We start from the raw sequence: 11,325 nt of genomic DNA on the forward strand, positions 1-11,325 counted from the left end.
TCAAGAATAGCCGTACTTATACCATCACAATAGAAAATAACTGGCATGTGGTAAAACTTAATCTTCAGGTATTGTGTAAATACCCACGTTGCAGTCATACACTTGTTGAAGGTAGTGAGTCCATGCATTTGCACTTTGACTTTGACACTGTGACAAACACATACAGTCTGCCACACTGAAATCAGCTTCTTCTATAATAACCAAGCCGCGCTCAGAAATGACTGTTTTCTAAACTCTCGACTTTAGCACAATAACAAACCATAGAGGAGACTGGGGGTTATTAACCTTTAAAAATATTTCCTCCTCCAGAATTTGTCAGATTGATGTGCATCTCCCTCTGTTTCCCTCCAGATGGGCTTCTTTAAAAGGTCAGATCCGTACGGTACGACCATGGAGAAGGCCCAGCTCAAACCCCAGGCGTCCTCTGAAGCTTAGATCCAAGACGGATCCTCCCCTGCAGCTGCTCCAAGGAACTGGAATCACCGTCGCATTGCCAAACAAAGAAGGATAAGCAGGCAACCCATTTAATGAAGGGATATTCTGGGAGCTGTATCACTGGAATACAAATACAATCTGGTGCTGCACTAATGACTACAAGGGTGATGCAGTTGAATACGCACTGCTCTTTTGGGAGTGAGATTTATGAAGCTTCTGGAGAAAAAGAAAACAACACAGACTTCCTCCATCGCCAATCCCTGTGGAAAAATGTTACTTTGGAAAATCCTCCTCAGATACAGGAAAACAAATGCACCTCCAACAATGGCACTAACGCTACAGAATTCCTTTAACCGGAAAATGTGTATTTGAAGCCACGTTTGCAGCCCAAGTGTTAAATATCTTTTGAAATTCCTGCTTTTGTACAATGTATACACCACTTGTTATTTATGGCCCAGTGTTTTTCCTGTTGATTGTTGTACTGTAATGTCTGAGGGACAATCCCGGTGAAACTGCGATGTTTTACTTGAATCATTCCTCTCCCATATTGGGAGGTATTGTGTTTGTTGTAATGTAATATATTGTATTCATTGTGTTATGATCTGTTGGTGTGGTGGCCCAGAATAAAGCCTAATTTTGTATACCCATCCAAAAAAACTTGATTCTATGAGCAGTGGATAGTGACCTCAAAGACTGAGACAATTTTCTAAATTCAGATTTAGAGGGTTTGTAAAAATTACCTAGAGTGGATTTAAAACATAACTTCAGAAGGCCAACATTTTCAACATTTTCCAATCTCAGTTTTTGCATTTCTCAACTCTAGCAAAGTTGTTTAATGCCTAATTACTTCCCTTTTTAAGTGTCATATGTTACTACCACTGTACATGCACGTCTTCTGATGCATTCAAGAGGTTTCAAGTTTTCACATATCTCTTGTGTCCCGATGGCACGATGAGGCACGATGAAGCTGATACATTCAAGTGAAGTAATGATGAGAGCAGGTTTTTGATCTCTACTAATAAACCACTTCTTTGAGAAAAACCTGAATAAACTGCTTGTGTTTTAGCTGCTATTTGTACCTTTGCCATTTGAACTGGGCTGGATATCATGTGATGTTAACAAACGTCACCAGTCAGAAGGAAAGTTTGAGTGGGACAGATGTCAAATATCAGAGTTCGACAACAAAGTTGTTCCTTCAAACGCTTTGTGGAATGAGCATAAAATAAACCATGTGAGAAAGATTTACTAACACAATTTATACACTATTTAAATATGTACTCTACTGCAATGTAGGCTGGTCATGTGTTCTTATGTAAAATGTTAATGTGAAATGTAATCATAGCATTCAGATAAACGTATTAAGTTATGGTAATAATCACCTCTCACATGTAGAAGTAGACGCATAGATTTTTTCAAATGGAAATACCCAACTGAAGTATAAGATAAGAGGAGAGAAGAGAAGACTTTTAGTTGCACTATGGGAACATATGTTGTGTTACAGTAGCAGAGGGGACAGTCCAAATACACATCAGTAGAAAAAGTAAACAAGTCGTACGATATGAACGCAAGGAAACATAAAAGAGAAAATAATGCAATGCCAACATGATACAAACAGAGTAACATGATTGGAATAGCCCTGATAGAAAATGATTATAGCACAGATATATTATTTTACAAGATTATACTCTTGCATGGTCGACTGGGAGCAGAGCTGACTTTATAGGTTAACAGCTGCAGGAAGAAGTGAGGTGCACTACCCCTCCTTCAGACCCTTCAGTTGATCAATATGATGCTGAAGGAGCTGCCCAGTGATGGTGTCCTGCAGGGACTGGAGATGATAGATTAGCTTTCATTCTCTGTCCCACTACCTCCACTGGCCTTTTCTCAAGATACCGTCCAGTTTCCTCCTGTCAGCAGTCGATGGTCAGACCACTCCAGAGCAGATGGCTGGTGCCACCACAGCGTCATAGAAGCAGAAGCATACTTTCGTTGATACATTTGAACACACTTTAACAGGTCGAACAGGAGAGAGAGAGAGAGAGAGAGAGAGAGAGAGAGAGAGAGAGAGAGAGAGAGAGATATGTTCACGACCTGGTTACCTCTGAAGAGTCCTGGATGTTTTCTCCTACTGTTGATATTGATGTGTTTGCTGTAACCCACATTTGTGCTGAGTGTGTGCTTGCACGGTTCTGCTGAGTTCCGCTGGATGGATGCTCCCTCCCAACTCTGAGTTTTTATGCCCCCCTCCCCTCCCCCCCCCTCACTGTAAGTGTGTGTGCGCTCGCTGGTTATATAAGCCACCATCACAAGGGTGGAACTCTGGAGAGGAGCACAAGTGTTGATTCCTAGAAAGGGATAGAAGAAACAGACGACTGCACTTGCTTCCACTTGGCTGTGAGTAACACTTTCCTTCTGTCGTATGTGATTAAACAGAGTTGAACGTGTCATTTACAGTAGAGCAGGACACTGTTGTGCATGCACTGTAATCTCATCTGTCTGTAATGCAATACAAGAGTCTGCAGGGGCAGATGACTCAGCTGTTTGCCTTTGGAACCAGGATGAGCAGTGAAATGCAGAGGGAATATGCAGCAAAATGTTCAACACGCACAAACCTGTTTTCCATGCCTCTGGTCAAATATAGCTTTAGTTAAAACTGATATTTCCACTTTTTACAGTAGCTCTCATTGCTTGTGTTATGACTGACCCAGAAAAACACAAACATTATGGCACAGACTCAGGAGGAACCTTCATTGGAATATTTGTCATCAGGTTTCTTTCTGATATGGTATAAATAAGCTACATGGGACAATAGTGATACAAACGAATTTAAATAAAACACAGCTATAGTCACTACCTCTCCCTAAGAAGTAAAATGAAACTAGCCCCTTGAATCATCGTTCCTATACCAATGTGCCAGCCCAGGTTGTTTTCCTGCTGGATGATTTCTGACAGTTGATCCTTTGTGATGCCTCCTATTCAGGAAGGACACAGGGGGAGCTTTGGCCCCAGCTGCAGTGCTGTGAGTCAGCAGACTGGGTATTATGGTATTTGGGTTTGGAATCAAGGGCGATGACTCAGCCCTGGTTTAATTTTTGACCTCAATCCTGGGGGAACAAACACTACATCCGTCACCGATCAGAGTCACAGTCGTTTGTTTTCCAACTCTTCTAAACACTGCAAACATTTCAGTTGGATTTGAGCTGTGAGCTGATTCGTCCAGACAGCCTGATAGAAAGTGGAGTGAAAATATGTAATGATCCAATTGGTTCTTTCCTCATTTTATGCGTACAGGTCCTTCCTTCTCTGTATGAGCTGTAATCATGGCCAGAAACCTTCTGAAGAATCCCAGTGGGGAAGGTGAGGTGTCATTTTATTTAGAGAGGATCAGCAACTATGTAGCTGGTTGATTTATTATGTGGACTATTTCTAAAGTCATGAGTGAGCTTTCACTATCCTTAAGTATAATTTTTATATTTAAGATAGAAATTGGGATAGTTCTGGTCTTGGTCTTCCATTGCTGGTCAATCTTAATCAAACCTGTCCTTGTAATTGAACATGACTCTAAGTATATACAGTATAAAATACAGCACACTACTATTGGCAGCGTGAGACTGTGCATTTCCCCTCCCAGAACAGCTGGAATTCTGGGAGCTGACGGAGAACGGTGGAAACCAGTGGACGGTGGAAGACATGCCAGGAGACTGTGGCCACGACTTCTGCAGTGATGGAGTGACCAAGTACTTTGCCACCTCGTTTGAGTGAGTGACTATCAGGTTTGGTTTAGGTTTGGCTATACCTCCTTAAGGTGAGAGTTTGCCGCACTTTGGAGCATCCAGTCTCTAGTGTTTATTTACAACTTTTCGATTGCACAATCCCTCTTCTGTTACTAAGTATTAATTATATTTAATTTAGCCCCACATTTTCCCACTTTTGAATTTTTCAATTTTTTTTATATTAATACTTGCTCAAACATACCACAGCAAATTCCTTGTATGTGTAAATCTGCTTGGCAATAAAACCCGATTCTGATTCCATTAATACACCCTTGAGAGGAGCCTTAACAATAGTACCTATGGGCTATAATAAGCTGCTTGTAGACAACTTATGAGATCTTTTTGGACAGCTTGGAATAGAACTATGACACTATCAATGAAAAATGGTTCCATCATTATTATGATACGATTTAAATATTTTTTTCATTTTAGACTTTACTTATGTCTACCAGTAAAAGTATGGATGGTTTGGATGGTTTTCAATGGAATAGTCAAGTTAAATAAAAAAACAAGATATCGAAGCAATAAACACTAATCAATCAGATTATTTGAGCTAAAAGAAAACAACTTGATAAAAAGAGATGCAACTTTTGTCAGTGTTAAAAATGTGTGCTTTGAAATATTTAATTATGTTTCACATAACGTGTCCATGAGAAGAGGCAGTTTCTTAATAAAACCATAATAATTTGCGTGAAGTCGTTGAAGATAGTTATTAAGTCTTCACAAATGGATAAATAATTGGGTATTGGACTTTTCATCACAAAAACTGATTTACATGATCATTATTATGTTGTCTTTTTAATTGTATATTTGTACAATACAAAAGTCAATTATCCCCATAATAAAAATCATCATGTTTCACACAGTAGTATCTTCTATTTCATTTACATTGAATATGACTTATATGTGTGAGTATGTCCATATGAAAGTGAGTGAGTGACTGTTTTCATCAATCCCACACAAACGCACCACGGTTTGTGTGTCCCAGGCTGTGTCTGAAGAGGCAGGTGATCGACTTGATGGCAGAGGGTTACTCCGTCGAGCAGCTGGACGCTCAGCCTGCCGTCAACGTGGAAGACTGGTGAGACAGAGGTGGACTGAGAATGCAATGGACACAGTGGATACATGTGGAGCATCACTGGTTAATGTTGAAGCTCATCCTGCAGGTACTGTGGGAGGACAGACTGCGGCTGCACCTACCAAATGACCGTGTCTCTGCTGGATGAGAATCACGAGGTCATGCAGGAGTTTAAACCTGAGCCGGTGATTCTCGACCCCGACAGTGACGACTGCTCGTGGAGACAGGTACACAGACACACACACTAACACAGACACACACACACACTAACACAGACACACAAGTTTGTACAGCTATCTAAGTGAGGAAATTCATTGGCATATTGCACTTTCCCAAAATGTCTGGTCCTCACAAAATGTCTGGTCCTCACAAAGATAGCTGTACACACACACACACACACACACACACACACACACACACATAGTCTCCATTACTTCAGAGGACATTACTTGTTTAACATTGGTTTTCTGAAGACTCACTTTAACCTTAACTGTTGTTACTATTTGACTAACCCAGCCGGACGGGATATATTTGCTATTAACTATGCAAAGTGTACATAAGAGGGCTGCTCCATGTGTCTTGCATCCATTTGGATCATAGGTTGTGCACATCTTGAGAAATGAACGCAACACGCATGTGTGATGCAATGCCCTAATAAAGGTCAGGGCAGGAGCGAGGCCTTGACAGGTTCAGTGGGCACGTCATCAGGGGCAAATCACCTTGGTGACTTGCTTTTTGTCCCCTCTCTGTTTGAACCTCAGATCAACAATTCATTTTCTGAGTATGGCCCCGGACTGCGCCACATCTCCTTTGAACATGGAGGACAAGACGCCAAGTTCTGGAACGGCTGGTTTGGAGTGCGGGTCACTGGGAGCTCTGTTACTGTTGAAGTCTAATTGGAAAGAAAAAGAAGAGAGGGAGGAGAAGGGAAATAAAGAGGGAAGGGAGGCAGGGGGATATATCAGGGCACAGAGTGAAGGGTTTAAGGGTTTAAGGGTTCAGGAGGACCAGCTTTGCCTTATGCACCTACTGTAGCTTTCACCACTGCATAGTGGCTTCAGAGATTATTCAGACCCCTTCACATTTTGCACATTTGATTGTTTTGTAGATTTAATTTTAAACCATTTTATTTTTTTGCGAATCATAGATTCCTGTAAATTAAAAGAACTGAAATGCCTCATTTGCAAAAGTAGCCAGGCCCTTTGCTGTGACACTAAATACTGTGGTCAGGTGCAGCTTTAATTTACCTCGACTTGTGTCCAGACATTGAATGCACCTGTGGATAAACTGAATGGACTGGATATACTGTAAATTGGAACAGCACATGTGTGTCTATAAGGTCCCACTACTCGCACTGCGTTTTAGAACAAAAACCGAGTCAATTCCAGTGAACTCTCTGTAGACCTCCAGTGAACGTATGGCAGATGTTTGAGTGTTTCCAACAGCACACTGACCACAATAATTATGAAATATGAGAAAACCTGGTGGTATTGTCATGTTTTGGAGGCGGTTCTTAGCAGCAGGGACACAGAGAGTGGACAGAATAGAGGGAATTTCACCTTTCAACACAACAGTGCCCCGGGGCATGTAACCAAGACAACACAAGCGATTCAGGACTTTATCTAGGCCACAGGACTGTGGCCTAGATAAAGTCCGAACTCAAACCCCATAGATTAGAACCTTTGTGGAGAGTTTTAAACAGCCCTAAATCCATCTGTACAAAGTCTTTCCACCAAATTTGAAGTTGCAATTGCGGCTAAGATTCTTCTTAAACATGTTTTCATTATATCACTGTGGATCATTGAGTGTAGATTGATGGGTAAACATTCATTTTATTAGTTTAAAAGAGTGAAAGGTCTGAAAACTCTCTGAATCCACCTTATGTCGCTGCTCATGCTGTGGAAACATGCAGCTGCTATGAAGACTTTAGTTACTAATCTATGACTATGAATCACCACAGAGCACTGTCATGGTGACAGCTTGGCTTTACTTACCTTAAAACTACTGCTTACAAAATAGTCAAGAATCCTGATCTATTTCTGAACTACTACCTCTGCACGGTGACATATGCTGGGGCTAAACCACATGACTGGTGGTTGTAATCAGTCAAATATGAATTAAAATAATGAAATATATTGTCGTCTACTGTACTTTCTGTTTAATCACGTAATTTTTTTTTATAAAGATCTAACCAACTGAATAAAATAACGTCAGACTGTAGCGGGAAGGTGGAAGACGGTGGGAGATTGGATTTGGACACAGTTTTTACTAACTCAATTTCAGAGCCCATTGGCTTTGTCTGATGATGATTTAGCCTCTTGTGGCAACGGCCAATATTTTGGGGCTTCTGGTGCAGAGATGGGATATGTGGGGCAAGACTCCATCTTCTGGTCACCATACACTGTTTATCAGTGGAGGCTGGTTAATACAGGGGAATTGGGACCCGCCCCCTACAACATCCTCCACTCTCATTTGGATGTAAGTTCATAACGCAATGTATAAAATCCAGCAGAAACAGGTCAATAGCTTCAGTTAATATTCACATGAAAAATCTGAATGTAGGAACACTTATTTAGGTGTTTCCGAAACTGCTGATCTCTGGATATTTTCAAAAACTCTCACCTAATTCACATGATATCTAGTCAGTTTTTAAGAAACACTGAATTCAGATCTTGAGTTTGAACCAATATTTAAAGTCTCCCCCTGTTTACCTCCAATAAGGTGGTTATGTTTTCACGCTTGTCGGTTTATTCGTTGTTAAGATTATGCAAAAACTACTCGACAGCTTAACATCAGAGTTGGAAAAGGGTGTGCAATTTGGTTCAGGGAAGATCCTGAACCATAATCATGGTGCAGCTCCATAAATGTTTTATCACTTTCTTTAACATTGCATATTAGTTATTTGAATATGAAGAATAGAAAAGCTGCAATATGAATACCAACCATTAATGTGAGGCCTGGCACGTTGGCAAAATGTCTATAGAAACGAGGCCAGACAGAGAATAAAAGAAGTTAGTATAGTTAAAGTTTTATGCTCAGAAGGTTTCTGTCAGCAGTGTATTTCAACCAAATTATAATTACAACATTTACTCATGTATAGTATTATTTCAAAATAGGTGTGTTTACTCACGATAACTTCATCCAGGATCAATAAATCAACCCTTAAGCTGGGTTTAAAGAATCAAGTTCACTGGATGACAATTCAAATAATATTTAAATGTTGCAAGACTCTAAGATTCAACATATATGCAAAATGTGGACACTATCAAATAAAAACAGCCATTTTTAAAAAACTCACTTTAATTTTCATTCATTTCTTTAAAACTGATATTCTCAAGTGGTTGACATACTGTGTTAAATAATATAAATACTAACTTCAGCCATAAATAAAGGTTTGATTGCAACCTTGTAAGTGACAATACAACCCAATAAAAAAAATTCATGCCAGTTGGCATTGCACCATTTACTCACTCGACAAATTAAGGGCACTGTTTAGTTTAAAGCTACATGCTTATGAATCAGTAAATTAGCTTAAGTTCAGCCACTCATTCTTACAACCCTTGGCTGTGAAAAGCAGTCTTTCAATGCTAGCTGTGGCGACCAGCTTTTTCAGTTTAGTGTAATATGTTTATTTATCACGGCCCATGTTAAAAAATCTAGCACTTCAAAAGAGCAACCAAATGGATCAAATGGATGACCAGGACTTGAGTTTGATGCTCATGTTGAGCAAACTCATGAAATGAAACATTATCCAAATACTCAAAATACTCAAATAGATCTTATCTACAAAGTATGAACTTTTAACTGGCCCATTCCTTTGTTATCAACACTGTGGTGTCTTGAGTGATTTCAATTCAATTTATATGAGCATTTGACCTATACAACATTTAATTGTGAATGTGGACACTAGTGGAAAGTAAAACAAATGGTATAAAAAACTCTGTTGCCTGAGTTACATTGCCTCAATGCTACAAAGGATATTTAAGGAAAAGAAATGTCAGTGACTTGACGTGTCTGTAGGGAATATGAAACTGCTCTGTGCTCTTATTATGGACTCAAGTCACAAACACATCAGGGACAAAGAGGATTTTTTAAAACTCTTCTCGAGAAGTACAAACAGCATTAAATCTAACCGAATATCAGCTTGAAAATGTAAAGCAACTTTCAGACATGCACTGAACTCCGGGGTTTCTCTTGCCCGCTCCCTAGTTAAAACTTTGATAACGATAAAATCCACTTGAGCCCATGTGAGAAAACAGCAGGAGATTATCCTGAGTCCGCAACGGACACAAAACTAAAAAAACAATAAGTATATATATAAATATCTCAGAATAAAAAAGTGGTGCCACACTGATTAAGATGTCTAGAGAGCCTTTGGTGATAAGGGCTGGTGTGCATATGCAGTAAACCAAAATATGTGATTTCCATAGAGCCCTCAATACGTAGCATCCTGCCTCTGAATGCTGTCCCACCCTTCACCTGAACACTGCAGAGATTTATGTGTTGTTGAGAACATGTCTGAGCGGAGAATCTCCTGCCGCACTCTTCATGTGTGAAAGGAAAACTCCGGAGAAAGTCTAGACCCCCTCGTCCGGACATTCTCTCGTCGAGTTAATGTCTGAAAACGACTCAAGTGAGTATGTTACAGTGTTTGTTGTGTTTTGGGATGGTTCCAGGTGACCTTGTCCAGGTGAAGGACAAAGACAGAGCAGGCAGGACTCTCTATTCTCCCTGTGACTGCATCTGTTTACAGAAGGCCTCAAACTGCTGCTGCTCCAACTCTGTCATCACCTTGTTCAAGGCATAGATCTGAAAATAAAGACAGAGGGAATATTAAGTATTTAACTTGGACATCAGATCAGGATTGAGAATGAGGAGTGGTGATGAAGGTCGTCACCTCGGCTCTCTGCCTCTGTTTGAGCTCTTGATGTGCAGACTTCTGCCTGGATCGGTCTCCTCTGGTCGGGGTCGAGTTCAGCTTGGGCTTGTCCTTACGGCAGGCGGGCTCCATGGCAACAGGCCTCGATCAACCTGAGGGGATTCAAGAGAGCTTGATATTTGTTGACATAGTCTCACAGACTGATTTGGATCTCTGTTATTACCCAAACCACCAACAACAACATTGAGTTCCCACTTTGGTGCAACATACAAGTGATCAGCAACGCCCCTTGATCAGAGGATAACAACACGGCACAAACACACATGAACAACATCTGAACGTGGTTATAATCCCTTTAAATAAGTGATGCTCTGTGTTGTTGAGGTGTGAAGACCATAAAACAGTTCTTTAGTCTTCAGTGTTAATGTGAACAACTTTAGCAATTGGTTTAGATTTGTCTTATTGACGGTGAGGCTACATTCCTCAAGCTAACGTTATTATCACACTGAGAAACAGACCGGTAGTAACGTGTTTATTAGCAACAATAACACGTAATCGACATTTTCTGTGATAAAGTAGCTTCGTTCCAAAACTACAAAACAACGTTTCTATTTTGACAACCGCTAAAAATCTGTTGTTAATCCTGGTAGGTTTAACGTCAGCAAATGAAGTCTGTCTAAATTACTTGCTAATGTTGATGCTAGCTAACGTTTGACTTGCTGATGTTAGCTAACTGTCATTTAAATTTCATAAAGAAAGAACTCAGTAACAGTAACATATTAGTCCAGATAATGGAGCACGTACCTGGGGAATATAGGAGCTGGAGGAATATTATAAAAAACTAAATTCACTTAAGTTAGTCAGTGAGTGGACTGTAGCTAGCTTCTAGCCTAGCTGAATCAAAGCAGCTGTTCCCAGTGTGCCACCAGTAAACAAGTCCGGGTAGAAAAAAATGTCTGAATAAATGTTCCGTTTCGTTTCCTGGCCTATGCCTGTAATGCCAATTTAGCTGTAAGGGTACCCCCTGTTTAACAGTTTTGTACATTTTAGAACGACGAACCAGATTGTTCGACACACTCATTTTACTATTGCATCCATTTCTACATTTTTGGACTCGATTGAAGCATCACACATTGTGGAAATCGTATCTTAGTCAGATT

General features: G+C 40.2%; 3 protein-coding genes across 3 annotated transcripts in view; 2 read left to right on the forward strand and 1 right to left on the reverse strand.

The window, feature by feature from the left end:
- Positions 1-1,158, forward strand: part of LOC133000464 (integrin alpha-5-like) — a 47,349-nt gene extending 46,191 nt beyond the window's left edge. Inside the window, exon 30 of the mRNA XM_061070410.1 lies at positions 352-1,158. Coding sequence (XP_060926393.1) covers positions 352-435 — 84 coding nt within the window. The 3' untranslated portion in view covers positions 436-1,158. The remainder of the gene's footprint in view (positions 1-351) is intronic.
- A 1,587-nt stretch (positions 1,159-2,745) lies between these two features.
- Positions 2,746-7,421, forward strand: fbxo2 (F-box protein 2). Its single transcript, XM_061069968.1, has 6 exons — positions 2,746-2,829; positions 3,727-3,792; positions 4,067-4,193; positions 5,197-5,289; positions 5,375-5,513; positions 6,048-7,421. Exons 2-6 carry the CDS (start codon positions 3,756-3,758, stop codon positions 6,180-6,182), a joined length of 531 nt encoding a protein of 176 aa, XP_060925951.1. The 5' UTR covers positions 2,746-2,829; positions 3,727-3,755; the 3' UTR covers positions 6,183-7,421.
- A 1,164-nt stretch (positions 7,422-8,585) lies between these two features.
- svbp (small vasohibin binding protein) lies at positions 8,586-11,078 on the reverse strand. The gene is made up of 3 exons (XM_061069898.1): positions 10,970-11,078; positions 10,184-10,317; positions 8,586-10,095 (listed from the first exon to the last, which is right to left on the reverse strand). The coding sequence occupies exons 2-3, from the start codon at positions 10,295-10,297 to the stop codon at positions 10,009-10,011; spliced, it is 201 nt and encodes a 66-aa protein (XP_060925881.1). The 5' UTR covers positions 10,298-10,317; positions 10,970-11,078; the 3' UTR covers positions 8,586-10,008.
- Positions 11,079-11,325: the final 247 nt, after the last annotated feature.

This window comes from Limanda limanda, chromosome 4 (assembly GCF_963576545.1).
Source record: "Limanda limanda chromosome 4, fLimLim1.1, whole genome shotgun sequence".
Classification (NCBI taxonomy): domain Eukaryota; kingdom Metazoa; phylum Chordata; class Actinopteri; order Pleuronectiformes; family Pleuronectidae; genus Limanda; species Limanda limanda.